At 22.0% G+C, this 26,032-nt stretch overlaps 9 protein-coding genes across 9 annotated transcripts; 2 read left to right on the top strand and 7 right to left on the bottom strand. All coding sequences in view use genetic code 6, as the record gives it.

Moving 5' to 3' along the window:
- The first annotated feature begins 171 nt into the window (after positions 1–171).
- Positions 172–2,481, top strand: TTHERM_00058520 (NADPH-dependent diflavin oxidoreductase). Its single transcript, XM_001007585.2, has 3 exons — positions 172–970; positions 1,037–2,014; positions 2,069–2,481. The coding sequence occupies exons 1-3, from the start codon at positions 225–227 to the stop codon at positions 2,343–2,345; spliced, it is 2,001 nt and encodes a 666-aa protein (XP_001007585.2). The 5' UTR covers positions 172–224; the 3' UTR covers positions 2,346–2,481.
- Positions 2,482–2,940: 459 nt separating this feature from the next.
- TTHERM_00058510 (hypothetical protein) lies at positions 2,941–5,281 on the bottom strand (the record flags this gene model as incomplete). Its single annotated transcript, XM_001007584.2, has 3 exons — positions 2,941–2,980; positions 3,025–5,182; positions 5,227–5,281. 3 exons carry the CDS (start codon positions 5,279–5,281, stop codon positions 2,941–2,943), a joined length of 2,253 nt encoding a protein of 750 aa, XP_001007584.2.
- A 673-nt stretch (positions 5,282–5,954) lies between these two features.
- TTHERM_000058479 (hypothetical protein) lies at positions 5,955–6,435 on the bottom strand (the record flags this gene model as incomplete). Its single annotated transcript, XM_012795507.1, has 2 exons — positions 5,955–6,124; positions 6,186–6,435. 2 exons carry the CDS (start codon positions 6,433–6,435, stop codon positions 5,955–5,957), a joined length of 420 nt encoding a protein of 139 aa, XP_012650961.1.
- Positions 6,436–7,786: 1,351 nt separating this feature from the next.
- On the bottom strand, positions 7,787–11,657 carry TTHERM_00058480 (kinase domain protein). Its single transcript, XM_001007581.3, has 3 exons — positions 10,415–11,657; positions 10,026–10,261; positions 7,787–9,788 (listed from the first exon to the last, which is right to left on the bottom strand). Exons 1-3 carry the CDS (start codon positions 11,547–11,549, stop codon positions 8,946–8,948), a joined length of 2,214 nt encoding a protein of 737 aa, XP_001007581.3. The 5' UTR covers positions 11,550–11,657; the 3' UTR covers positions 7,787–8,945.
- On the top strand, positions 7,830–8,423 carry TTHERM_00058490 (GNAT family acetyltransferase; the record flags this gene model as incomplete). Its single annotated transcript, XM_001007582.1, has 1 exon — positions 7,830–8,423. The coding sequence occupies one exon, from the start codon at positions 7,830–7,832 to the stop codon at positions 8,421–8,423; it is 594 nt and encodes a 197-aa protein (XP_001007582.1).
- Positions 11,658–12,276: 619 nt separating the features above from the next.
- TTHERM_00058470 (Serine/Threonine kinase domain protein) lies at positions 12,277–14,559 on the bottom strand (the record flags this gene model as incomplete). Its single annotated transcript, XM_001007580.3, has 4 exons — positions 14,436–14,559; positions 13,982–14,350; positions 13,594–13,820; positions 12,277–13,194 (listed from the first exon to the last, which is right to left on the bottom strand). The coding sequence occupies exons 1-4, from the start codon at positions 14,488–14,490 to the stop codon at positions 12,277–12,279; spliced, it is 1,569 nt and encodes a 522-aa protein (XP_001007580.3). The 5' UTR covers positions 14,491–14,559.
- Positions 14,560–15,788: 1,229 nt separating this feature from the next.
- Positions 15,789–17,866, bottom strand: TTHERM_00058460 (Serine/Threonine kinase domain protein; the record flags this gene model as incomplete). Its single annotated transcript, XM_001007579.3, has 3 exons — positions 15,789–17,099; positions 17,151–17,233; positions 17,326–17,866. The coding sequence occupies 3 exons, from the start codon at positions 17,864–17,866 to the stop codon at positions 15,789–15,791; spliced, it is 1,935 nt and encodes a 644-aa protein (XP_001007579.3).
- A 939-nt stretch (positions 17,867–18,805) lies between these two features.
- Positions 18,806–20,586, bottom strand: TTHERM_00058450 (kinase domain protein; the record flags this gene model as incomplete). Its single annotated transcript, XM_001007578.2, has 4 exons — positions 18,806–19,507; positions 19,589–19,818; positions 20,076–20,435; positions 20,541–20,586. The coding sequence occupies 4 exons, from the start codon at positions 20,584–20,586 to the stop codon at positions 18,806–18,808; spliced, it is 1,338 nt and encodes a 445-aa protein (XP_001007578.2).
- A 1,041-nt stretch (positions 20,587–21,627) lies between these two features.
- On the bottom strand, positions 21,628–24,647 carry TTHERM_00058440 (Serine/Threonine kinase domain protein; the record flags this gene model as incomplete). Its single annotated transcript, XM_001007577.2, has 6 exons — positions 24,425–24,647; positions 24,016–24,360; positions 23,388–23,570; positions 23,160–23,215; positions 22,969–23,049; positions 21,628–22,701 (listed from the first exon to the last, which is right to left on the bottom strand). Exons 1-6 carry the CDS (start codon positions 24,549–24,551, stop codon positions 21,628–21,630), a joined length of 1,866 nt encoding a protein of 621 aa, XP_001007577.2. The 5' UTR covers positions 24,552–24,647.
- Between the last annotated feature and the right edge of the window lie 1,385 nt (positions 24,648–26,032).

Raw genomic sequence — 26,032 nt, forward strand, 5'->3', positions numbered from 1 at the left:
GTAAAAAGATTTTAATATATTGTGTTTTTTGCTAATGTTAAAATTTAATTATTTAATATTTATTTTTAATCTTTATTAAAATAGCTAAAATCAAACAAAATAAAGATTTTAAATAAAAAATAAGTTTTCCTTAGGCTCCATGAATGATTTTTGATAAGAAAATGCATGTTTATATTTTTCTGGTTTTAAAGATATGGATTTATTCTAGAATTGTTCGCTAAAATATGAATTGCCTTGAAAGAGTATTCATTGAATTAATAATTAATTCTGATTAGCATACAAAATTAATTATTGATTAAAATTAGTTAAGTACTTGTTTACGATATTTAGGTCTATCTTTTTAAAATTTCAATCATTTTTTAGCTAATATAAAGGCTTTTTACAATATGAGTAGCCACGATATATTGATTTTATATGCCTCATAGACAGGAACTGCAAAATATGTTGCTGAGGAATTAGAAAGACAATTAATTTTGAGGGAATTTAAGACATTATTATAATCTATGGATGATTATGCAATTACCAATCTTCCAGAAGAAAATTATGTAATTTTTGTTGTTTCAACTACAGGATAAGGCGAACCTCCTTCAAATATGATTAACTTTTGGTAATTCTTACTTATTAAAGATTTGCCTAATGATGCTCTAGAGGATGTAAAGTTCACTGTTTTTGGTTTAGGAGACAGTAATTATCAATAGTTTAATTCTATGGCAAGAAAACTTTATTAGCGTATGCTGCAACTAGGCGCTAAGATATTCCATGAAAGAGGCTTAGGAGATGATTAACATCCATTTGGTTATGATGGTGAATTAGATAGCTGGACAGAAAAACTATTTGAAAGTCTGAAAAATATCTTTCCAAATAAGTAATATGAAAATTTAGAAGAAAAAATAAAACAAAAACCTTAGCCTAGATACTAGATAGAATTAATCAAGGAAAATATGTATGAGGAATAAGCATAATAAAAAATGTATAATCTCTTTATTTATATTTTTATGTTTTTAAATAAATTTATTTTTAATTTTCTTTATAAAAGATAAGAAAACTACAAACTGATTCCAACTCCATAAGGGTGTAAAAAAAACCAAATGATAGTTTCAAGAGTTGTAGAAAATGAGTTATTAACTCCTGCTGATTATGATAGAGAAACTAGAAAAATAGAATTTGAATTTGATTCAAATGATTAAACTTCGTATAATCCTGGTGACATCTTAGTTATCCATCCTGAAAATTCACACCAATTATGTAAGGATTTGGCTGATCACCTCAATTTGAGTTTATCTTAAATTGTTAGAATTACAAAAAATGAAAAAAGTTTATAGTAGTTTAAGAATCCCTTCCCTGAGTACATAACAATAGAATAATTATTTAAGTAGTGGTTATCTATTTCAACTCCTCCAACTCGTTACCTTTTTAAGCTAATGAGCTACTTTACAAATGATGAACTTCATAATGAAAAACTAATTGAAATATCATCAAAAGAAGGAAAAGAAGAATATTATAATTATGTTGTTAAAGAAAAAAGAAATGTCTTTGAAATTCTTTTTGATTTCGGAACAGTTCAAATTCCATTAGAATATCTGATAGAAGGACTTTCTCTTTAAAAACCAAGAGAATATAGTATATCATCTTCTTAGCTCTCTAATAAAAATAGGGTAAGCATAACAATTGGATTAGTTAAATATCAAACTCCATTTAAAAGAAGTATAGTTGGTGTATGCAGTTAATATCTCAAATAAATAGAACTTAAGTAGTAGAAAGTAATTGCTTGGATCAAAAAAGGTACTATGGAAATGCCTTTCAATGATCCTACAATTCCAGTAATACTAGTTGGACCAGGAACAGGAATTGCACCCTTTATGAGCTTAGTCGAGTAAAGAAACATTTTAATTGAAAGACAGTAACTTACTTAAGAGCAGTATTCAAATAAAACTTTTATCCTATTTGGTTGTCGTTATAAATAAAAAGAATTTTACTACTAAAAATTCTTAGAAGAACTTCATGAACTTAACAGGTAATATATTTTATTTCATTTTAATTGTAAACTTAAATTTTTTATTTAAAAAAGAATAAACCTTTTCACTGCTTTTTCAAGAGATTTTGACAGTAAAGTTTATGTCTAACATTTACTTACAAAGCACTACGAAGTTTTTGGAGATTTAATAGCTAATAACTTTGAAAAAATAAAAATATTTGTCTGTGGAACAGCAAAATATATGCCAAAATAAGTAGAAGAAGGTTTCGTAGAGCTTTTAACCAAGTATTTAGAAGGTGATAGTGAAAAAGCAAAAGCAATTATATAAAACTTAATCAAAAAAAGATAATATGTAGTTGAGGCTTGGTGAAAGAAAAAACTAATAAAAACAAAATATAGATAATATTATAATTTAATTTATATATTATGTATGCACTTTCAATATATATAAAAAAATGTATTTATTTTCATTTAATTTAAAAAAATATTTAAAATTATTTCTAATTAAAATTTATAATTTCAGAAAAATTTTAATAATAAATAGTATATATATTTTTATTTACAAACAATTAATTATTTCTTAAATTAATTTTAATTTTATATTTACAAAATTCAATTTTATATTTTAAAAAATGTTTCAATGCAATTAAGCTAGTTTATTGACATATTTAAACTCAATCAACTTTTAAAATATTGCCTTTTAACCCTAAAACTATTTACTACTAATTTATTTTAATATTTTTGTGCTACTTTCTTCACAATTATTTTTTGTATGTAAATCTCCAGAAGACATTTATTTCAAAAGAGTTTAAGATTTTGATGATACCATTTTTTAAATTTAATTGCTATGGCTAACGTTTAATGAGCTTGTTGACTATTTTCTTTACAATTTATGATTTAAACTATTGATTTTATTTTCATTTTTTTAGTGATATTAAACTTCTATATAAGCATTTTAAAAAATTTCAGAATTCTATTTTCTATGATTTGATTTATAAAAGCAGGCTTTATTAACATTTTTATTTGATTATTTTTGATTATTATCTTACTATAAATTTTAGGATAACTAATTGTGATCTTAATGCCTATATTGTGAATTTTCATTATAGAATATTTAAGGAACATAAACATTATCTTTCTCTTAAAAATCTTAATCAAATTTGAGATTATTTTATGAAAGCTCTTTTAATAGGTCTATTTAGACAATTTTAACTTTTTATTATTGTGATTTGGCTTTTTAATTTTGTTGAGTTTTATCAAATTTATTTTTTAAAGAATTATTTTCTTTATTTTCAAAATCATTATTTAACTCTTACTGATTTATTTTTCTTCCTTAAATTTGCTTGATTTAATCTTCCTGTTCAATATTATTGTAATAATAGCTTTTTTATGATTAATTTTACAGATGAAGATTATCATTAAATGAAGCATTGTTACAGAAAGAGAATCTATTTTCATTGGTTATGTTACTTGTTAGCATTTTCTATTATTAATTTTAGTTCTGTAATTTAAATTATTGATACGAATATGAGGGGTCAGTTGTAATATTGCTGTCTATTATTTAATTTTCAGACACAATAGTTTTTTAATCTATTTTTTCAGTTTAACTTTGCTATTTTTAATTATGAAATTGAAGTTATTTATGTTAAACTATTTATTTCAATTTTGCAGAAAAATCATTTCTTACTTATTTTTATTCTTATATATCATAATGAGAATGCACACAATCTTAAGGAATTCCTACTAAAAAATTTTAACAAATAGATTTTTGGGATTGTTCATTTTTATTAAAGGTGCCTCTATGATTTTTTAAATCAATACACTAATTAGTAGAGTCATTATTCTTAGAAAAGGTCAGTGTTAACTAGCCATTTTCTTATTGAATATTCTATTTCTAAGATAAAATCTAAAAATATTACTCAAACGTAATATTTTATTAAAGACCATTTTAATTGTTTTCTACAAAGTCAGATCTATTGTTTTAAATAGAATTTTCTTCTGAATCATAAAATTAAACACTTTTAGTCATATAATCTATGGATTAGTTTGAGTTGTAGCAATAATCTAAATTAGCTTAACCTTTAAACTGTATTTAGGATTGCTTTTTTATTGATTCTTCCTCTTCTTATTATTCATTATTTTAGTTGTAAATTTAATTCATTTAAAATGAATTATTTAAAAAATTTGATATTTCCTTTTTATCAAACTCTTATTTTTCATCATTTTATGTGTATTAACTTTTTTAAATTGATTTTTTCATAGATTAGCAATTATTGTCTTCCAATTAATGTTAATATTGACAAGAATTTTCATTTTAATTATTGTTATTTAAAGAAAACTCGCTTGAACCTAATTTTGGAGAAGAAGAATTTAGGTTTTCTTTTTATTATTTTTATTCCTTCTAGGGTGAGATTTCAAGATAACTATTTTGGTTTAAATTTTATTAGTCTTGATTGATAATTTAATTAAAATCTTATTGTTCTAAATTAGGCATTTATAAATTTTTTATATTACTTTCAAAATAAGAATTTTCAAATTCATTTTAAGCACTTATTTCTTATAAATTTTCATTACTATCATAAATTTCTATTGATTTTTCAAAAATTACAGATTAATTATCTATATTTTATTTTTGCATTTCACTTCTGTTATCATTTAAAGATAATAAATGGTAATTATTCGATTCATAATCATTATTTTGTTAAGGTTTTTATTAATCTTTTGAGTCATATAGAAGAATTAATTCTTCTTTAGATTTATTTAAATTATTATTTTTATCATTTTTTTTCATCTCATTTATTGTATCGATTTACATTTGTTCCAAAAAAGAGTTTTATATATTCGTTGCCTTGTTTGTCTAGGTATTCATTTTTTTGATTTGATCACAGAAACTAACTTTCTTAACTAAACTTTAACTATGAGCTATATTTGAATTATCTTCTTAATTAACTTCTTGAGTTGACCTAAATTTACTAAAGTAACTACTTTGTTGAGAATTTTTATCAGTATTAGAAAATTCTCCTTAGTTTTACTAAATAAAAGTTGTGTTGCTACTTGTATTAGAATTATACTAGCTACTAAAGGGTTGTGTAGAGTTAAGCATTGAAGTTGATAAAACTGTATTAGCATTTCCCTTCTATCCATCTAATAAACTAGCTTTTCTTGATAAAGGTGGTAAAAGACTTTTTGCAGATTTTTTATTTACTGCTTTTTATTTTGCATCTAAATCTACTTTTTCATTTTAATTTTACTCAGAGAAGTTTTTACTTTAATTTTTTTCAGTAAGAGTTTTTTCTATTGTTTCATCCTATTAAAATGTTTTTAAATCTAAAAAGTGAACTTATTATTATTATTACAAGCTATTTTTAAGTTATTATAATTCAATCAATTCGTTGTTTACTATAATATCTTCTGTAGAATTTGTACTTAAAACGTATTTTTTACCTAAAGTATGAAGGGAATTTATCATAAAAAGAGCTTCTTTTTAAGTGAAAAAAATGCATTCACTTTGTAACTCTATATTGCAATCAAGGTCTTAATTTTATTATTTTTCATAATCATCTTTTTTAAAAAAATAAATAATTGAATCATAATATATTTTTCTTAATAAACAAAATAAGTATTATTAATCAATTTTTTACACTAAGAAGATGGAAATTTAGTCTAAAAAATAGCGAACAAAGTAACTAACTTATTATACTCGAAAAAGCCTCTATAGCTGTTAAAGTTAGTATTATCATAGAACAAACCACTATTTGATATTTGACCTTCAGTAAATCCTCCATCATAAATATCACCATTCAAAAAGTTTTTCCTTCCTCTACCATCTAGCAGTCCATCTAAAAATCTACCCCTTTAAATTAAATTAGATTTTAGATGTAATTTAACTCCATAACCTCTAGGAAAGTTAAATTTAGATGAACCAAAATATATTTCTTCATCATTTATCAATAGGCATTTCATTTAATTATTAAACTTGTCATATATATCCTTTTTAATTAATTGAATTTTAAGAAATTTAATATTTTTAATTTACATAATCTTCATTTAATTTAGTTACAGTTTAACTATTTTGGTCTGATTTGTTTAAATGTTCGAAAAATTCTTTCATATTTATTAATTCATCAAATTCTAGTTTTTTTTTATGCTCTATTCATATTATAAAATAAGAATATGATTAATAATCTAAAATAAGAGTAGAATTGTTTACTAAATTAATCTTTTGTCAATTTGCTATTAATAGAAATCATGTTTCCTTTATCATATAAGCATTCGATGTATTGCGAAGAATCTTTGAATTTTCTAATTGCTTTACCTTAAAAAAATCCTTAGCTGCAATATACAAACATAGCATCTTAATTTGGGAAAACTAATTTAGATTTTCCTTCTAATAAATTATTTTTAAAGTGTCCATATAAATAACCTCCTTATGGGAAGACAATAATACCTCTACCTGCCATTTAATTTAATTACCATTAACCTTATGATTTAAAATTAATATATTTTAAGCTAAAATAAAACAGAAAAAGTACCATAATATGTTTAAGAGTTTTTCCAAATAAACACACCTAAACCATTGAGTTAATTATCTTAATCTACATGTCCTTAATAAACCCCGTTAGCAAAAGAAAGAACCTTCATCATTTCTTTATGTTTAATATAAAATAAAAATAATGTATAGTTATAAATAATATGAGTAAATACATTAAGTTTTCAAATATTTGGGGGGCTATAATAGGTTTTATATATTTGAAGATTCGCTATTATAATTGCAATTAGCTTGAGCTATTTTTTTAATGCTGTTTTAGTAATCAATTGATTTCATTTCTTGCAAAAATATGTGTTTATCTATTATACAAGAAAAAATATATCTTAATTATTCTTACTATATTATTAATAATATGATCGTTAAAATAAAGATTTAATTTCAAAAATTTTTTTTGCAAAATGAATTAATTAATAATCTAATTTATAAACTTAATATCTAAAAAATGGATTAGAAAGTTTTATAAATTTATTGACTAATTTATTTTGAAATAATTTAATAAAGAAACATCCAAAAAAATATTAATTCTAACTAAATTTTAAATATAATCAACATTTTTATAAATCAATATACTTATTAATTAAATTATGAATTAAATATAGAAAATAATAGTTTTTAAAAATTTTTCATCATTTTTTTAAAAATGAAAAGTTAAAAAAATTTAAATATGGAAATGCTTAATTAAAAGAATCATAAAAAATTTATTAATTTATATTTTAGAAAAAATAAAAAAAAATAGAAAATAATTAATTTATATAATCTTAAATATGATCAGATCATTTTTTGCTATAATAAATTGTTTATATGAAATACACTTTACTTTTAATTTATTTCTTTAATTTTTATATTTTAAAAATTAATTTAGATTGGTTAATTGTTTTATTTCTTATATTTATGATAAAGTTTTTATTTCTATTCCAATATTTATGATAAAGCTTTTATTTAATTTATCATATCTTTTTTTCGTTAATAAATTTAAATATCTTATATATATGATCGTTATTTAATTGGTTTTTTCTTTTTTAATTTAATTGAATGAGTAGTAAGTACTATTTTATCATTTATTCATTACGAAAATCTTTAAAACTTATCAAAGGCTATATTATTTTAATTGTTTTCTTATTATTAGGGAATAGTTTTAAGGTTTTATAATACATCATTGATCAAAATATTTACTAAATAAAAAATGCATATTTGGTTAATATATATCGATTTATAATTTGATACTATTGTTTTAGAGATATAAATAAATTAAATTAAATAAATTTAGATACATTTTTGATTTTTTGTTACTTTTCTACTTTCTCAATGCAATTTTAATAAGAGATAAAAATAGAATAAACTATAAAGATAGATAATGATTTTAGACTTGAACTTTGTGTAGACTACACAGTCTTGTACAACTTTATCTAAAAAAATAGAGATATATTTTTAAATACCATTCCATGGGTGTAAAGTTTTAACACTATCGAGGACTCTAAAAAGTTGATAGATACATGGCAATAAGCATATTTGCAAGGTACAAAATCATGCTACTACATAATGCAAAATGAAAATGTAGCTGGCTTTTTTTGTTTTAGGACTATAGATCTTACAAAAAAAGAAGCTGAAGTAGGATATATGATGGACAAAGACTATTAAGGTAAAGGTATTTTAAGAAAATGTATGAAATTTATGATAGAATATGCCCTTTAATAGTACTAAATATAAAGATTTATATTAATCACAAAATCTAGCAATCTAAGAAGTTAAAATGTAGGCTTAAAACTTGGATTTTAAATTTTCAAAAGATAAGAAATTGGAGCATAATTAAATGGAGTATCTGATGACTAAGTTGTATTTGAACTAACGAAAGAGTAATATGAATAATTTTTATAAAACGAAGAATAAAGTATTAGTTGAAGTGCGTTTAATTAAGCAAGTCAACAAACAAATCATCAAATATTAGTTAATAATTTAATAACTATTTACATAAATTATTAAACATAATTTCTTTAACAATATATATACAAAAAATGAAATGATTTGATTAAATATTTTGATATTTAATTTGATTTGATTTTGATAATATTATTAACTATTTAGAAATCTTATATATACATAAATATAAATAAATCAAATTAATATATGTAATTTTATAAAAGAATTTATTTTAATAACTATAAATTAATTAGTTATCTTTGTTTATTCGCTAACAAGTCAGCTACAAGCAAGAAAGCCAACTAGCTAGTTATTTATTTCAAATTATTTGTTTGTTTGTTTTATAGTACTTAAATTATTTATTTTTTATTGATTAGAAATGTATTATTTATTTATTTATTTAGTTAATTAATTAATAAACTTTTTTGTTGTTTACAATTAATATTTTTTGATATTTTTTTTGAAAAATTTTAATATTATTATCATTTTACATTCAATGTTCAATCAATACTATTAAAATTGAGTCAAAACAGAATAGCGCTTTTTGTAGTTATTATTTTAAAAATCACTTTCTCTGCTAATCTTATTAAAATCAGAAGTTTAATCAAATACTTTACTACTTATTTATTGATGACTATTGTTACTCTGTGGACTCTTATTAAAATATTGTTAGCATTAATATGAGTTCTTTTATAAATTAGATTGTATATTTTATGTTTTAAATATATGATTGGTACAATAATTTGTATTTGGAGGAGAAATAGATTAATTATTAATATTATTGGAAGACACTTAGGTTGAGGGATCTTGAATATAATTTAATGTGCTTATGCTTTATTATTGTTATTATTCTTAATTTTGGAGGAAACCAGTTTTTAATGAAGATTGTCTTGCTATCATAACATTTTATGAATTAGAAATAGGAAGTGTTGATTATCTTGATAGAGGATGAGATTTGTAATTTTAGTTTGTAGGATAACTATTTTCAGATTACCCGCTTTTCTATATTTCTAAATAGAGGCTTTACAATTATTTGTCTATATACTCTGTATTAAGTCTACTTTCTTAGTTGAACTAAACCATCTGAAGGATGACATTAGTGTTAAATTTATTGAATTGAGAATTCAACTAGATTCCTTTTAAGCCTTCTGCAGCTGGTTAATTCTATTTTACTTACATTATTATATTTTTATCCATATTAACACCTGTCATTTCTAAGAAAACTAAACCAAGTGAATAAATATCGCTTTACTTATTTATTTGTTATTTTACTGATGAAGATTTTTGCATATTAGCCATATAACATTTAAATTATTCAGGAGAAGAATAAAGTTAAGTGAGTCCAAACTATATTTAAAAAAAATGATTAAATAAAATGTTAAGAAATGAAATTCATTTTTTCATTATTGTTAAATTATAGAAGAAGAATTGATAATAGATAAATTAAAAAGGTTTGTATAAATAAAAATATTTAGGTAATATTGTAATCTGAAAATCATAAATCTATTTAGAGAGAGAGAAAAAATAATTATCTTTATATAATAGTGAGTTTTCGGCAGGAAAATAAGTATAATAAATATTTACGCTGCTAATAAAGTGCTATTCTTCAAGTCTCACAGAGATTCCCATATCAATGAATTTCCATAATTTATCTCTTCCCATCATAATGTTGCTTGGTTTTATATCTAAATGAAGGATGTTAGCTGAATGAATATCATTAAGTCCCTTTATGAGCTATCTGCATATTTCATATATTTTTTCTTCATATTATTATTTTTCAAATTAGTATCTAATTGATCTAAGATATGTTGTTAGATTACCTTTTTATTAAAAAATTCTTTTTATCATTTGAGTAATTGATTTAACAAGTATATGTATGTATGGATAATTTAATACAAATACTAAACAAAATCAATCTAAATTATTAGATTTCTTAAAAAGTTTAAAAGTTTTAGCAAAGACTAAAAAATTACATTCGCATTTATCCATGATTGTGATTAGGATGTTAATGTTTGGAGATTCATATTACAATAAGTCATAAGCCTCTACAACATGAGTGCTTTAGATAGATTTTAGTATATTAAATTCTTTTACCATACCTTCTACTTATCCCCTTTTTATACACTTTACTATTTTAATAGCAATAGGCTACCTATCCATTTTTTCACCACTTAAAACTATTCCCGAACCACCTCTTCCTAACTCTTAGTCACTAATTAGGTACTAATTTTATTCAAGGAAATTCATTAGATTGCATACCTCTACTGCCTCAATTTATAATTTTGCTGTTAAATTTGATACTGTCATCTTCTTTTTAGAGACATCTAATTTTTAAAAAAGAGTATTGTGATAAACTTTTTTTGATGTTTATGCGTTAATTACATTCCATATAAAATTAATTGTCTGTGGATAAAACAGAGCTACTTTACTCAGATCCCATATTTTTAAGATAGTACTGTGTTAGTTTGATTGTTATTTATTTTAAAATATTTTTGAAAATATGGCTATATGTTTTTATATAGAGCTTATTATGCAATTACTTATTTTTATTTGCAATTGATGATTTTTTTTAAAAAATAAATATAAATATCTGATAATGAATAACTCATAAATAATTTAATTACACAATATGAATGATTTTGAAAGCTAGAAAGCTAATTTAAGGAATATATAAAAAGGAAAAATTAATTACAATAGTTATTTTTAGGTAGGTAAGTCTACATCTACTTAATGAAAATTCATTACTTGTTAAAAATCTAATTCTGCCTTATAAAAAATATAAAAAGTCTAAATTTAATGTTTTAGAAATAACATTTTGTTTTCAAATAACTGTTTTCTTGTAGTATTATTTTAAATGTAGTTAATTTACACTTATAAAAATTGATTTTCAAGTTAAACTGAACTCATATTTTTTTATCTATTTTATTTTTATATATATTAAATAAAACTTAAATTTTTTAATAAAAGCAAAGGATGTGGTTTTTTATTATGTCTAATTTTTGTATTTAATTATTCTTAACATATTTATTTATAAACGCTTGTTAAATTAAAGTTAGATAATCTCAATTTGATTTACAGTATGAATTGCTTTTTACAACCCACTTTCATCCTTTTAATAATTTAGATTTTTGTAAGTTTAGTTTTCAAAACCAATTTACAAAGCCTAAAAATATAAAAATCATTTATAACTATTCAATTCTAGTTATAGGAGTAATTAATGTCTATATTTGCTATTAAGATAAATAATATATCTAAAAATGAAAGTATTATGTTTTTATTTGAATATGAAATAAGTTAATCACAATAGGACATAATATATATAATAGTAGATAGGTAGGAAGATAGGTAAATATAGTTTATATTGATTTTTGTTATTAATTATTATATTTAAATAAATAAGACTATTTTATTTATATTAGTTTATAAATTAAATTAGACTATAATGTGTTCTGTTATTATAAATTTGATTTTGTGTAATTAAATTTTTGTAAGCATTACTGCTGTTTAATTAAAAGATAGATAGATAAATAATTATTATTCGTCAGAAAATTTGTCAAATTTTAGAATCAATTTTTGAAATAGAAAGTTGATTATTATTTAATTCGTTTTTGAATTGATGATAGCTAATTATTATTATTAATTAATAATTAATTCATGAATAAATTATAAAATTCAAAAATTGTTTATATTTCTGTTGTGGCTATTTTAATTTTTTTTAATTTTTACAGCTTTCTTATTTAAATCTATTTTAAATATTTTTAATTTGACTAAATTTATTTATTAATTGGTTCGCTAAGTTATTCATATTATGGTTATTTTCTTAGTTGAATTTGGTTCAATTTTATTATTCATTTATATGTTATCTATGCAAAAAGAATTTTGTTTATGTACTAGATGGGGAGACTACTTTAGAAGATACCTTACTTAAAGAAGGTAGAACTACTTTGATTTTAGGTCTTATAGGACTAACATCTTTAAATTATTGTGTACTTGTATTTTTAAACATATCAGCAACAGATAGTTTTTTAGAAATAATATTTCTTGCTAATTAAATTTGTTCTAATTTTTAAGGATAAACTACTTTTTTTGTAGGAGATAAGCCATCTTGATGTTAGTTATTACTAAACATTTCTGAGGGAATTTATGCCTGAGACCCAGATCTCCTCAGCTCGAAGAAATGAGAGAAGTTTTAGTTCTAATAATTTTATTCTTATTTGATTTAAAGCATGTTTTTTTTAGGAGATAAACTTGATACATTTTCTAAAGAAGACAAATCATTCATACTCCCATGCTTGTAATGTCTTCTTTTCTCAAAGATCTACTAATCAATATCTTATTTAAGATTTGATTTCGATCTTTAGTCTTTTTTACTTATTGATATATTTTTAATTTAGAATTGCAGTGTATTCATAGGAGAAGTGCCAACAGTGGTAGTACATTAACCTTCTTCGCAATTCAATTAATCTAAATAACTCTTAATTTAAGATAAACTGCATCTATTTTCAGGATTATATTATAACATTTTATTTAGTAGTATATTGATTTCCTCAAATTCTGGATTAAACATCTGCTCAAAGTTTATTTTCTTCAACTTTGTTTCTTGTATTTATGCTTCTGGTATTTTGACTCCTGTAAGCTCGAGAAATACTAGTCCCAAGCTGTAGATATCACTTTACTTGCCAATTTTTGCTTTAGATAATTTATAGAACAATTAGTACTATTCTGGAGAGCAATAATATCTTGTCAGGCCTTGCTTTTATTTTCATAAAATAAATATTTAAAAAAATTGATAATTGCTAATTAATTTTCTTTATTTTTTCAAATAATTGTTTGTGGAATGTTTTTTTTTTTTTTGCTTTTTGGATTGAAATTTATTTTTATTTAGACTTCCTCATTTTTTAATTAAATAATAGCAATTAATTGTAATCAATTTAAATAGTTTATTGAAGTGTAAATAGGTGGTTGCTGACATCCAATTAATAAATTTTTCTTTACTTTACAACTATTATAATGTTTGTTAACTTATTTAGAGAAACTACAACCATTCTCTAAAAATAATTAATTTAAAAAAATTGTATTTTTATTTAATTTTTACTAACCCAATCATATAAAAATAAAAGTAAGCTCACAATTAAATTGAATTTTCATTTACCACATCATCACAGCAATCTTAGTTCTGAGGTAAAACCTAAGACAATCCCAAATCAATAAATTTCCATTTATTATCAAATCCCAAAACAATATTTCCTGGCTTGATATCTAAATGTAAAATATTTTATTTATGAAGAGAGCTTAATCCCTTTGTGAGATGAAGACAAATCTCATATATTTAATCTTTTTTCATCTTCTTGCCTCCACAGAGCTAAGACTATAAATTATCTAATTAATTATCCAAGTAAAATATTAGCTTATTATTAGCATAAGTTAATAAATTAATCAAAATATTTATTTATTTATCTATCTATGTTTGCTTGTTTGATATTTTAAACACAATTAAGCTAAATAAACAATAAAATGTTTGATATATAAATAAATCTTACATAAACATTTCTCCATTGCCAAAAATTAAATTAATTTATTATTTGTTCTGTATTCAAGAAGTTCGTTCACTTTTATAACATAATTTGAATTTGTTTATTTCATTAAGCGGTATTCTTATAGATTATTCAAATATTGCTCTTTAGTTGAGCATTTTAATATTTTGAGTGCTAATTTCTGTCCTTGAATATTTTCTGCTCTTAAAACAACACTAGTTCCACCTTTCCCCAACAGTCTTTCAGAAAATTTGTATCCTCTTTATTCTAAAAAATTCTTAATGAGTTACAATTCCTCCGTTGTTTGGTTCAATTTGGTAGCTAATTTCTCTATGTATTGCATTTCTTTATTTGAAGGACCCGTTTCAGTTAAATCTAAAATGAAATTAAAAAACATGTTAAAAATTCTTTCTCATAAATGAATCAGTTGATTATGAAGAGAATTAATAATTTTAATTACAGTATTCAGAAAAATTTTAGAATTCCTAATTTTGTTTAGCTTGCTATGAACCCATTTATTTATTTGTATAATAATTATCAAATATATTTTGCTTCTAAATTAATTAATTTTGATGAGCAATATGTGTTATTTTCAAATTATAATTTTTTGTTAACTAGAAATGTAATTATTGTTGGATATATATGAGCAAATATCTCATTTTCTAAATATTGCGAATAAGTAAAAACATCTTAAAATTGTAATATAAGAATAACTAAATAAAAATATACAAAAATCTTTAACCACTCTTTTTTTGCTTACCTTTGCTTACATTTTTTTTTGTTGGTATTATGAATAGCACTATTATTAACATCTTTATTTCTATATATAACATATTTGCTATCAATAAAATTTATAGTGTTACATTTAGTAAATAAATATAAAAACTAAGTAATCTATTACTTTTTGATGGTAATAGTTTAAAATTAAAGTTGATTATAAATTATTTTTTTTATTGAAATCTGTTTATATCAAAAAATATACTTTAAATTGACTAAGCAAGCTTCTAAATTGAAAAAAAGATTTATTTTATCTAATATTTAGCATTTTTAGGTAGTTTTTTCTATTTAAAGATAAAGTATGAATATTTAATTAACTTTGATAAACTTATTTATGATTTTAGCTTATAGTTATTATCAAAAATATTAGCTTAAGATTATAATTATTAAGCACCACATACTTTTTTATAAAACTAAAATTAAGTACTCTTTTTCGACCATTCAGATAAGGATTTCTTGGGGGATAAAGTCTAAAAATCCTTCTAATAAATATAATTTTTAAATTAATTACTTAAATATTCTTACTAACATTTACAAAATATAAAAATCTAAATTATTATTATTTTTTTGATTTATATGTATGAATAAATGGATGGAGTTTTAAACTTTTAAAACAAAATAATTTCTAAGATTTTATCTGTTCTAATAAGAAATAAAAATAGATAAAAATTGATTTTTCTGTATTTTTTATGAATAACAAATGTCAAAAATATTAATTTCTTCTCTTTTAAACATAGAATGAAGAAAAATAAATTATTATTTCAGCATATATGGAAATGATATCATTTTATTTAAATTTTTGATGCTATTTTTATCAAATAAAATTATAAAAGAAATTACTTAATACATAAAAACAAGAATTTATATTTATTTTAATGAAAATTAAAGAAAATCCAATCAAACAGTATTAAAAATTTAATACAAAACCAGCTTAACATTTTTAATTTTTATCAATAATTTAATTTTTACTTAATTTAAGGTCAAAAATTTGCTTTTGTATAAAGCATAATATGTAATTAATTACATAAGTCAACAATCAATCTATGTTTATTATGCAATGGATATTGAATAACTAGACAGCTTCTAATATTTTATATCTTAATTCATCTATAGTTAAATAGTGATCAATTAATTCATAGTACTAATGGAATTTATTTGTATTTTTTTCAAAAGAAGGAGAGTTGCAAAAAAAAGAGAGACAATTTAAAAATCGGTTTATCTGATAGATATACCAATAATTAATGAGTGTTTGCTTTTTTTCAAATTTATATTGCTATTCATCCAAGTTTTCAAACAGTTCAAATATTTCTTAGAATGTATAAAAAGCCTTTAAAGTTAAATTTTCAGTTAATTTTATATTTTATTGATTCTATTATTGTATTTATTTTATAATTGTGATTAATTAATATTCATCTTGGCATCTTAGCTATTCGAATTTTACACATTCTGGAGTTAATTTGAAATTATAAATACTACTTTTTGGATAGTAGTTTTCTAACTACATATAAATAGTTTCGTTTCTATTATTTGATTCAAGAGCACATGTAATCCTCAGGTCTTAGAATATTTTTATATAAAGGTCAATATTTTATATTTTTTTAAGAGGTTTGATTTTTTTTTCAAGCATCTTAATAAATGCGTCTAAGTGCAGCTAAACTTTATCAAAAAAAAAAACAATCTGTCTTAAATATAAACACTTATCAAAAATTGCAAAGGTTTCTTCATTTTATTTATCATTTCTCCTATTTTCTTCTTCTATTTAATCTAATTGTTTTTGTAGTTCTTATTCTTCTATTTCACTCATAATCTTTATTGAGGTTTAATTTAAATCATCGTTTTCATCGAATAAGATTTTACTTTTTGAACTGTTTTAGATATCTGATTAATTTAAATTATTTTATAAATCCATTTCATAAAAAAATTGAGAAATAAGACGAATTTCTGGTTATGGATAAATTGTTTGTCGATAACTTTATCTTTAAGTAAGCTTTAAAATGGAGTCACTCTCACTTTAAATTTTTGAGTCAAAGATATTTAACTGAGATTCATTCTCTTGTACTGGCTTGATATCAAAAATATAGTCGCATTATATTAGTTCATCAAAGCTCATTCTTTGGTTAACATCTTTTTGGCATAATTTTTTGATTATATTTTATAATTATTCTGAGCGAGGTGGAAAAGGAGGAAATACTATTTGCTTCGATGCATTTACAGATTTACAGAAGTGTATACTTTGATCACCTTAAAAATTATTGCCAAAGAGTGATCTAATAGTTCCAACATAAGGATGGCTATCTTCTTTATATGCTAAATTGTAAAGAATTACTCCTAAACTAAACATATCAATCTGTTTATTAGTTATATAATTTAATAATATATAATAACTTAATCTTATTACCTTTGAATAATCCTTATTATCTTTAAACATCTAGTCTCTCAAATGCATAGGATAAAGCTCTGGCGCTCTAGTTAATAAATTACCTACATTAATACATAATATTGATATTAGCCAAAAGAAGAATAAATTTGTTTTTTATAATAAAAATAAATAAATAATTAATCAATTTGTTTACCTAGGCCCTCAACTTTTTAGTTTTTAAACTCTAAAATTGTGCTGAGACCAAAATCAGCAATTTTGTATTACTTTTTATGAATTAAAATATTTTCAGGCTTTAAATCTCTATGCAAAATGTTATGACTGTGTAAATCTGCGTAACCTGAAACAAATTGATATAAAAAATCTTGTATCTCTATTTCACTGAGATAGTCATTATTATAAATATAATCTTAAAGATTTCCTCCTTCGCAGTACTCCATAATAAAATACATATCTTCTTATGTGTTAAATTTTATTTTTTCAAAACTTACCAAGTTTTTGTTTTAAGGTAGTTGCTCTATTATTCTCAGTTCATTTAATGCTGATTGTAAATTTTTAAAATCTTTAATAGATATTATTTTGCAGCAAAGCTTTTTTTAAGTATTTTCTAAGTCATAAACCCTCCTAATCTATCCAAAAGAACCCTTAGCAATAGGATTTTCTCTGAAATCAATAACATAACTAGTATTGCTGATAGGTTTCACCTTTTTCTAACTTTAATTTTAAGCTTATGCCATTTTTTTGAGAATTTTAAAATCTTTAAGATGAATAATAAGTTGTTATTTTGCAATAATAAAAAAATAATTTATCACCTAAATTTACAATATTAAATAAAGAAGTGTATTTGTTGGTAAAAAATTATAATTTCATTATTTAAATATTAGTTCTTCACAATAAACTATAATTGACTAAAGGCTTGATTGGATTTTTAGGGAGCCTTATCAGGCGTTCATCAAAAAAAAAAAAAATATAAAATATTTAAAATACTGCATGAAAATAAACTAGCAAGCCAAAAAAATTTTAGTTAAAGTTTATATTTAATTAATAATTTTAATCTAAGTATAACCAAAAAATTTAAGCATTAAAACTTAAGTAATTTAGTTTATTTACCCCAATTCAAAATTAAAAAAATCGCAAAGATATATAGGTATTTTTATATTTAGCTATTGATATTTTTTAATTATTGTAATCTATCTTAAGCTTTATTCATTAAACTTTTATAAAAATATCATTTAGTATAATGTAACTTGATAAAGAATTTCTCATATTTTTTTTTTTAATTAATTATTCAACCTTGGTTACAATAAATACTTTTATTTTATCATTTATACTGCAATATTACTGGTTAGTTGTAAAAATAATTTTAATCTTAGGTCGCTCAATATTATATTAGCTTTAGATTTGTTTAAAAAATTGATTTCTTAATAGTTATAACAAAAAATAAATATTAAAAATAGATATCAAGATACTTTTATAAAACTATAAATATATTTACAGTTTTTAAAATGGAAAAATATTTATTTATATAATAGGTTTTTAACTTATTGTTATTAATTAATTAGTTAAACTGCAGTAGCAGTTTAAAGTTGAAGAGTCAAGATGGGTTTAAGAAGAGGTTGTTTAAATTATTCATTTTTATGTATTTATTTGTTAAGTAAGTCCATTCATTCATTAGTTCATTTAGAAATATATGCACTCTAGAATACACTTTGGACTGAGGATCTTTGCTAGATCTATGGGAGAGCAAATTTTTATATGTTTGGATGTTTATTTAGATTAATTTATGAAGAATTTTATTTTCTTTAATCAGACTGGCTCATTTTTGGAAGGTTTAAAGAAGATTTAACAGGAGATAACATGTTTTTATCAATCATATCAAATGAGGTATTCTTCTTATCAAATTATGCCTCCTTTCTTAATTTTAGAGGTGTAAGCTTTTTATAGTCAAAGAAACTGCTTTCGACATCCTAATTTACTGGATTTTATATTGATTTCATAGGTATGGGTACAGTAACCGACGAATTATTTTTTCTATGTTATTTTAGTGGTGAGAGATTATTAGATGAAGTAGATGACTTTATAATCTTTTTAAGATTTTCTTCTATTTCTATCAGTTAAGGCCTCTGATCTGGAATTTAAGAAAGCATTTGATTAATAATAATATTCAACTCTGGAAACTTAGGATTAAAAAAGCTAACATAGTTGTAGCTTTCTTATTTGGATTTTTCAACATCCGATTTAGGGATAGTTACTCCTGTTAGCTTTAGAAAGACTAGACCTAAACTGAATGTATCACTAGATTTAGTAGCTTTGACTTTGTTAATACCATAGAATTGTTAATATTATTCAGGAGAACAATAGTTTAAAGTTAATCCTTTCTATTAATAAAATTATAAATAAATTGTAAGTTTGACAGATTTCATAACACTTAGACATAAATAAAAAAATAAAATTTATACTAATTTTGAAACATATCCATCATTAGTGCTTAGCTGATTCGAAATCCCCATGTCAATAAACTTCCATTTATTATCTGCTCCAAGTACAATATTATGGGGCTTTATATCTAAATGAACTGTATTCTTATTGTGTATATCTTACAGTCCTCTTATCAAATCTAAGCAAATTTTGTAAATATCTGGATGACTTTGATTAACAGTCATCAGCATTAATTATGAATGGAGATCATCTATTTATTATTTTTAAAATTACATTAAAAACTATTTTATTAAGTTTGTGGAGTTGAGTCTTATTTTGAATGAATAAATCTATTATTGAATCAATATTTTTACTTATAATATTTATAATATTGAAATCATAGACTTCTGCGTTTAATTTACGTAAGATGTAGAAATTATTCTTAATTGAATTTTTTTTGGTTTTAAACGCATTTATTCAAAAAAAGTTTTAGTCTATCAAACAAATATTTAAGTTATTAAGAATTACATAAACACCTCTCCATGATAAGAAAATGTAGTAGCTTATCTTATGTTCTATACTCAAGTAACTCTTGAACTTTTATGATGTAATCAGAGTTAAATAGCTTCATTAACTTAAACTCATTTTGATTCTTTTCATAATCTTTCATACTGTTGCATTTAAGTATTTTTATAGCCACACTTTTACCTTATTTATTCAGTGCTCTGAGTATTTTAGTTGATGGGGTTTTTCCTAATAGCCTATTTGAAAACGTGTAGCCTTTTTAATTAAGATACTCTTTAATATCTTGAGCTTCAGCTTCTTAAATGTTTAGCTTTAAAGCTATTTTTTTTAAGAATACTCTATCTAGCAAAACACTATCAGTCACTTTTTTAAGAAGATAAAAATATTATTGTTGAATGTAAAAATCTGAAATAGTTCGATTACCATCTTTTAAAAAGACTTATCAAATAATTTTAATAATGTAATTACCATTTGTCAAAGCTTTGTCTTGCTGCTAACTTTCTACTGCTCCCATTTCAAGTTTTTTTTTTTTTAATCTTTAAAGTATTCTATTTGTTTAAACTATTTGTGTAAATTTTTTAATAATTAAAATTGATACCTCAATATAATTTTTTGTAATCAACTAGTTTGTTCAATGAATCAGAATAAAAAAAGAGTTTCAGGCTTGAATTAAAAATAATGAACAATTTTAATGGATAGTAAATTTTAAGATAAATCATTAAATTACTGATAAATTAATACTTGAAATGTATTAAAGATTTACCATCATTGTAAAAATGCTACCAATTTAATTTTTAAAGAAATTTTGTTTTCCAATTTAAAAATGTTAATAATTTAATTTTTTTTTTTTTAGATTTTAAAAAAATCATATTAATTTTGCTTGTAAATTTAATTGAAATAATGTATAAATCAATATAGAGTTATTATAATAGCTATATCGACTGTACTAATTATCTGTCTAATTTATTTAATAAATTTTAAATTATTAATTTATCTTATTTTGATCTATTTTTAATTCATAGACTTAACACCATCATAAAATTAAAATATGCTTTACCAGTTGATGCATTTAATAAAATAATAGAATCACATGGTTTCACTGAAAATGCTAAAAATGTAAAGTATTTCAGATAAAAAAAATTACAAATTATCACAAAAATAAAAGTAGTTTTTAATTTTAATATAAAAAATAAATAAATTTACTTACATAAATATTAAATTAATTAATAAATTAATTTATTTATTTATTTTTAGGACAATTGCAATTAATTGAATTTATTTAAAAACTCAGTTAAAACATACAGTAATACTAATAAAGAGTATAAGAATAAAAGGATAAGAATGTTTTTTTTTTAATTGATTAATTATTTATTCATTTATGAATATTTATAAGTTAGTGAGGTAAATCAAATATATATATTTATTATTTGTTTATTTATTTGTTTAGTATTTGTTCATTAATTTTAATTATTAATTATTTGTTGGAAGTTTGAGAATTATTTTGAAGTCAATTTCGAAGAAACATTTTTGTTTAATTTTGAAGTGATTAATTAAATCAATTGCTCACTAAGAATTGTTAGTCAAATTAATTTTTAGTCATCATTATTCCATTAAAATTTCCAGGAATCAGTTTTTTAGGAATAATTATTTTTTAAGAAAAGCTTTTGCTGCTAGCTTTTTTATTTTTGTTGATTGGAGATTAGCTTGAACTATTTTACACTAATTAGCTGCTTACCATTTAAACAGGTATGTTTTATTATTGTTATTGTATAAAAGACCTTTTCATAAATGAGATGGGAGAGGGAGAATTATTATAGGCATTATTATTCATTTGTTAAATTCTGTTTATTCCTTAAATTGGAGGAAGCATTTCTTAGTTTTAATGCATTGATACAGCTCTCCTTGCAGGGTTAAAGTTTTATTTGGTAAATATTTCTTATTAATCGGGAATGTTTTGTTAAGAATTTCTTTGCTTGTTAGGAGTTAAGCTCATTCCTGTCATGTAAATGTTTTCAGATTATTTATTTGATAAAGGAGTCTTAGATCCTCCAACTTAACGAGTTATTATTTTAGTGGTACGCTTTTTTAAAGGAGAGTTTTCAGGAGAATCACCAACATTCTTTGAGTAATTATATGACTGAATTTTTTCAATAGGAATTATGATTCTTTTAGAAGGAGATTAATTACCTGATTTTTATATCTAATAGATCTATGAGGGACCGTTTGCAGCTGAATTAGAAGCTTACTAATCCTAAAATTTGTCTTCTGATACACTGAAACTTTTTTTGTGTATGGATTTTACGCGTTTAGAAGGTGAGGATTCTTCAACTAAAAATACAACAGATTTACGTGTAGCATCGTCTTAAGTAGTACTTTCTTGTGAATCACTTTATTTATTTTCTTAATTTATTAAATTCTTTAGAATAACTTCAAGTTCATCGAGCTATATACGTTAGTTTGCGTTATATTACATCATATTTTTAAGAACAGCATCATTAAACTCTTAAAATTCAGGATTAAGATATTTATCAAATGGTTTTTATCTAATCTTTTGTTTAATAACCCATTTTTTACGAATGTCAACTCCAGTCAGTTCCATAAAAACTACACCAAGACTGTAAATATCACACTATTTATTTAAGTAAAATTATTGAAAATTTAGATAAAATAACACAAATTTATTTTGATATCTCTTAAATATAATTTATCTCGTCTATTAAAATTATATATTTATTGAAAGATTCTTTGATTGATTGATTTATTTATTTGAATTTTTAATTATTTGTTTAAACTTTGTTGATAACAAACATATTAAATAATAAAAATATGTTATGTCAAATTGAGAATATTTTATTTTTAAAATGATATAAAATGACATTTAAAATAAATAAATTACCTATTTTGTTATTTTTTTGTTGCTCTAAAATTGGTAAAGCTAATATTGTTCTGGTGATGAATAGCAAGCAGTGATACCTTTCTAATTTAATTAAGAATAGATTAGGAAAATAAATTAAGTGGAATTTATAAATTTGGGTATGATTCAGCTAAAAATTAAATATAATTTGTTTAAAGAGAATAATTAATTACTAGATTAACAGTATGGTCACGCTCATCATCAACATTTTTAGATACTCCAAGATCGGCTTTTGATAAAAAGATATTAATTATAAGATGCTAAATAATTGCTTAGAAAATTAAATTTCATTTGTGGTAAATTTTTAATTCTCTGCTTATTCTGCTTATCTCAATTTAAAAATGTGTAAATTGAAAATTTCTCTAAAAAAGACAAAATATCAATTAAAAATAATTTTTTACTGTATTTCCATTTAAGATCGAGTCCAAGAAGAAGGTTTGCTGGTTTAATATCAAGATGTAAAACATTTTTATTATGTATAGCTTTTAAACCGAGAACTAGCTATAAACATGTCTCATAAATATATTTTTTAGACATCCATATGTTATTTGCAAGTTTATCTTTCATAAATTGCTTCAAATCAGCTTTAAAATAGAAAAAAAAAATGTCAAAAAAAATCATTAAATACTATTTAAATGTAATGAAATTGTATTATATAAGTAAAAATAAGAAGTCTATGGATAATAAACTATCTTTGAAATAATCGATGTATGGTTTGTTTTTAATTAATTAAGAAATAACAAGAGATAACACCTAAGAGTGAATGGGGAGGGAAATATTGGGGAATTTATTAATTGATATTTTCAAGAAGATTAATAACAAACATCTATAAACTAAAAGTTTCTATTGGTTATTGTTTCTTGTAAATAGAATTAAATTAATAAATAAATATTATAGATACAAAGTACCTACATTTATTTTTTATCCATACACATCATCATTCAAACTTTGAATTTTGAATGAATTCATGAATCAATTAATCAATGAAGAATGTTTAAAAATTAGCTATTTATATTGTTAAATTATTACTTAAGCAGCGCTCCATTATGAGGAATTAGATACTTGATTTACTATTGTGATAATGCAGTAAATCTTTAACTTTTACTACGTATTTTGAATTACACTGTTTCATGTTTTCATATTCATATTAATTTTATAGATATTATTCTTCTGTTTCGCACTTTAATACCTTAATTGCTACTTTGTAGTTAAATGCGTCAATTCCCTTTAAAACGTAACCATTTCCTCCTTTACCTAAAATGGTTTAATCCAAAAAATATTTGCTTTTTTTGAGATAATCGATAATCTCAAGGATCTCACTATCATCTAATCCCATTTATTGTTAAAGGTCTTTAATACTAGGAGTAGCATTATCTAATAATTTAAAATAAATATTATGAATTATATTATTAAGGTTAGAGTTTTTAAGAATGTTTACTGTTTTATTTAGCTTTTAAGGGACTAGCTGGATCGTTATTATCTTCGAATGCATTACATGATTTAATTTATTTATTATTATTATGTTGGTTAATTTGCCTGGTAGGCTTAGCTTGCTCTTAACCCATTAGTTTGAAGTATAAAAGTTAGATTAGTATTTAATTTTTCTTTTTAATGTTTAATATTATTGTTTGTTTTTGATTTAGTGTATTTTTGTAAAGTATTGGTACATAAAAAAATTATTAGTTTAAAAAATTAGATCAAGCATTTTTTATGAATTTACTACAAGTCTTCTAAATGTAAGATTATTAAAATTCATATCAATCAATTATTATCATATTACATTTGTTTGCTTCAACTCCATAAATTAGTAATCAATTTATTATTGGATCAACCTACTATTTCTGTGAGTATGTTACATTCTAATTAAAACAATTTGAAAATTTAGATGGCCATACAAAATTCAAACAACAGAAAAAAAGAAAAAAAACATATTTTATATTCTTTTATTGTCAATTAATAAGATTGCATTTTCTTTTCTATCTTATCCTATTACTTTGAAAAGTATATTAATTCTAAATTCTCATTTTTTTATTCAATTCTTAAAAATTGCAAAAAAAACGTACTTATTTTTATTGTTATGCTATCACTAATACAACGCATTAAAATCAATATGAAATTCACTTTTCAAGACAGAAATCACACCTTTCTCCTACAAATTAAGAAACTTATTTCATTCATTTTATTTAAACCAAAAATGGAGATTTTAATACAACTTTTCCAAATCTACAGTCATCACAAAAAACCTAAAACTTAAATTTATGCATTAAATGGTAGAATATTTGATTTAAAATTCAATTAAATTGGCGAGCTTAAGCTTGATAATAGCTTATATACAAAAACTCTTCATCATATTTTTTTGAGAATAAATGGTGATTGATTTACCAAACTAAGACAGAGATAAAAAATACATTTTTTTGTGAATTAATTTAGAGTTTTTGAAATATTTAAATCTTCTTTAAAAAAAGAGAGATTTTATAATTAATTTTAAAATTATGCAAAATGCACTATATCTATTTGTTGACACCATTTTAAATTTAAACCTTATAAATGTATACCTAAAAAATTATAATTTTGAAAAAAAAAGGTGCATTGATTAAAATTTAAATAGTGTTTGTGATTTTTGATGAAAATATCAAGTTTATCGAAAAATAATAATCATTTAATTTCTGTAATATCTTCCCCCGCAAAATATAATATAGATCAACACCTTATATGATTAAATTCAAGGTATATCTTCTTAGAAGTATTATTATTTATTTATTCAAAATCAGTACTATTAATATCTCAATTTGATTAAAATATCTCCACCGATTTACTTTTCAAATCAAATATAACCAAACTGGCTGATTTTAAATCATATCTTTGAGACTGAATTATTATTTGATTTTTAATTATTAATTTCTTATCATTCTTTTTCATTTCCCCATTAAATTATAGCCACGCAAAAACATAAATTAGTTTTTCTCCTTAAAAAATTATCAATCTGTAATACTAGAGGAAAATTAATTATTTAATTTTAAGGAAAACAAATTATCGAAACATTTAT

This window comes from Tetrahymena thermophila (genome assembly GCF_000189635.1).
Source record: "Tetrahymena thermophila SB210 genomic scaffold scf_8254811, whole genome shotgun sequence".
Classification (NCBI taxonomy): Eukaryota; Ciliophora; class Oligohymenophorea; order Hymenostomatida; family Tetrahymenidae; genus Tetrahymena; species Tetrahymena thermophila.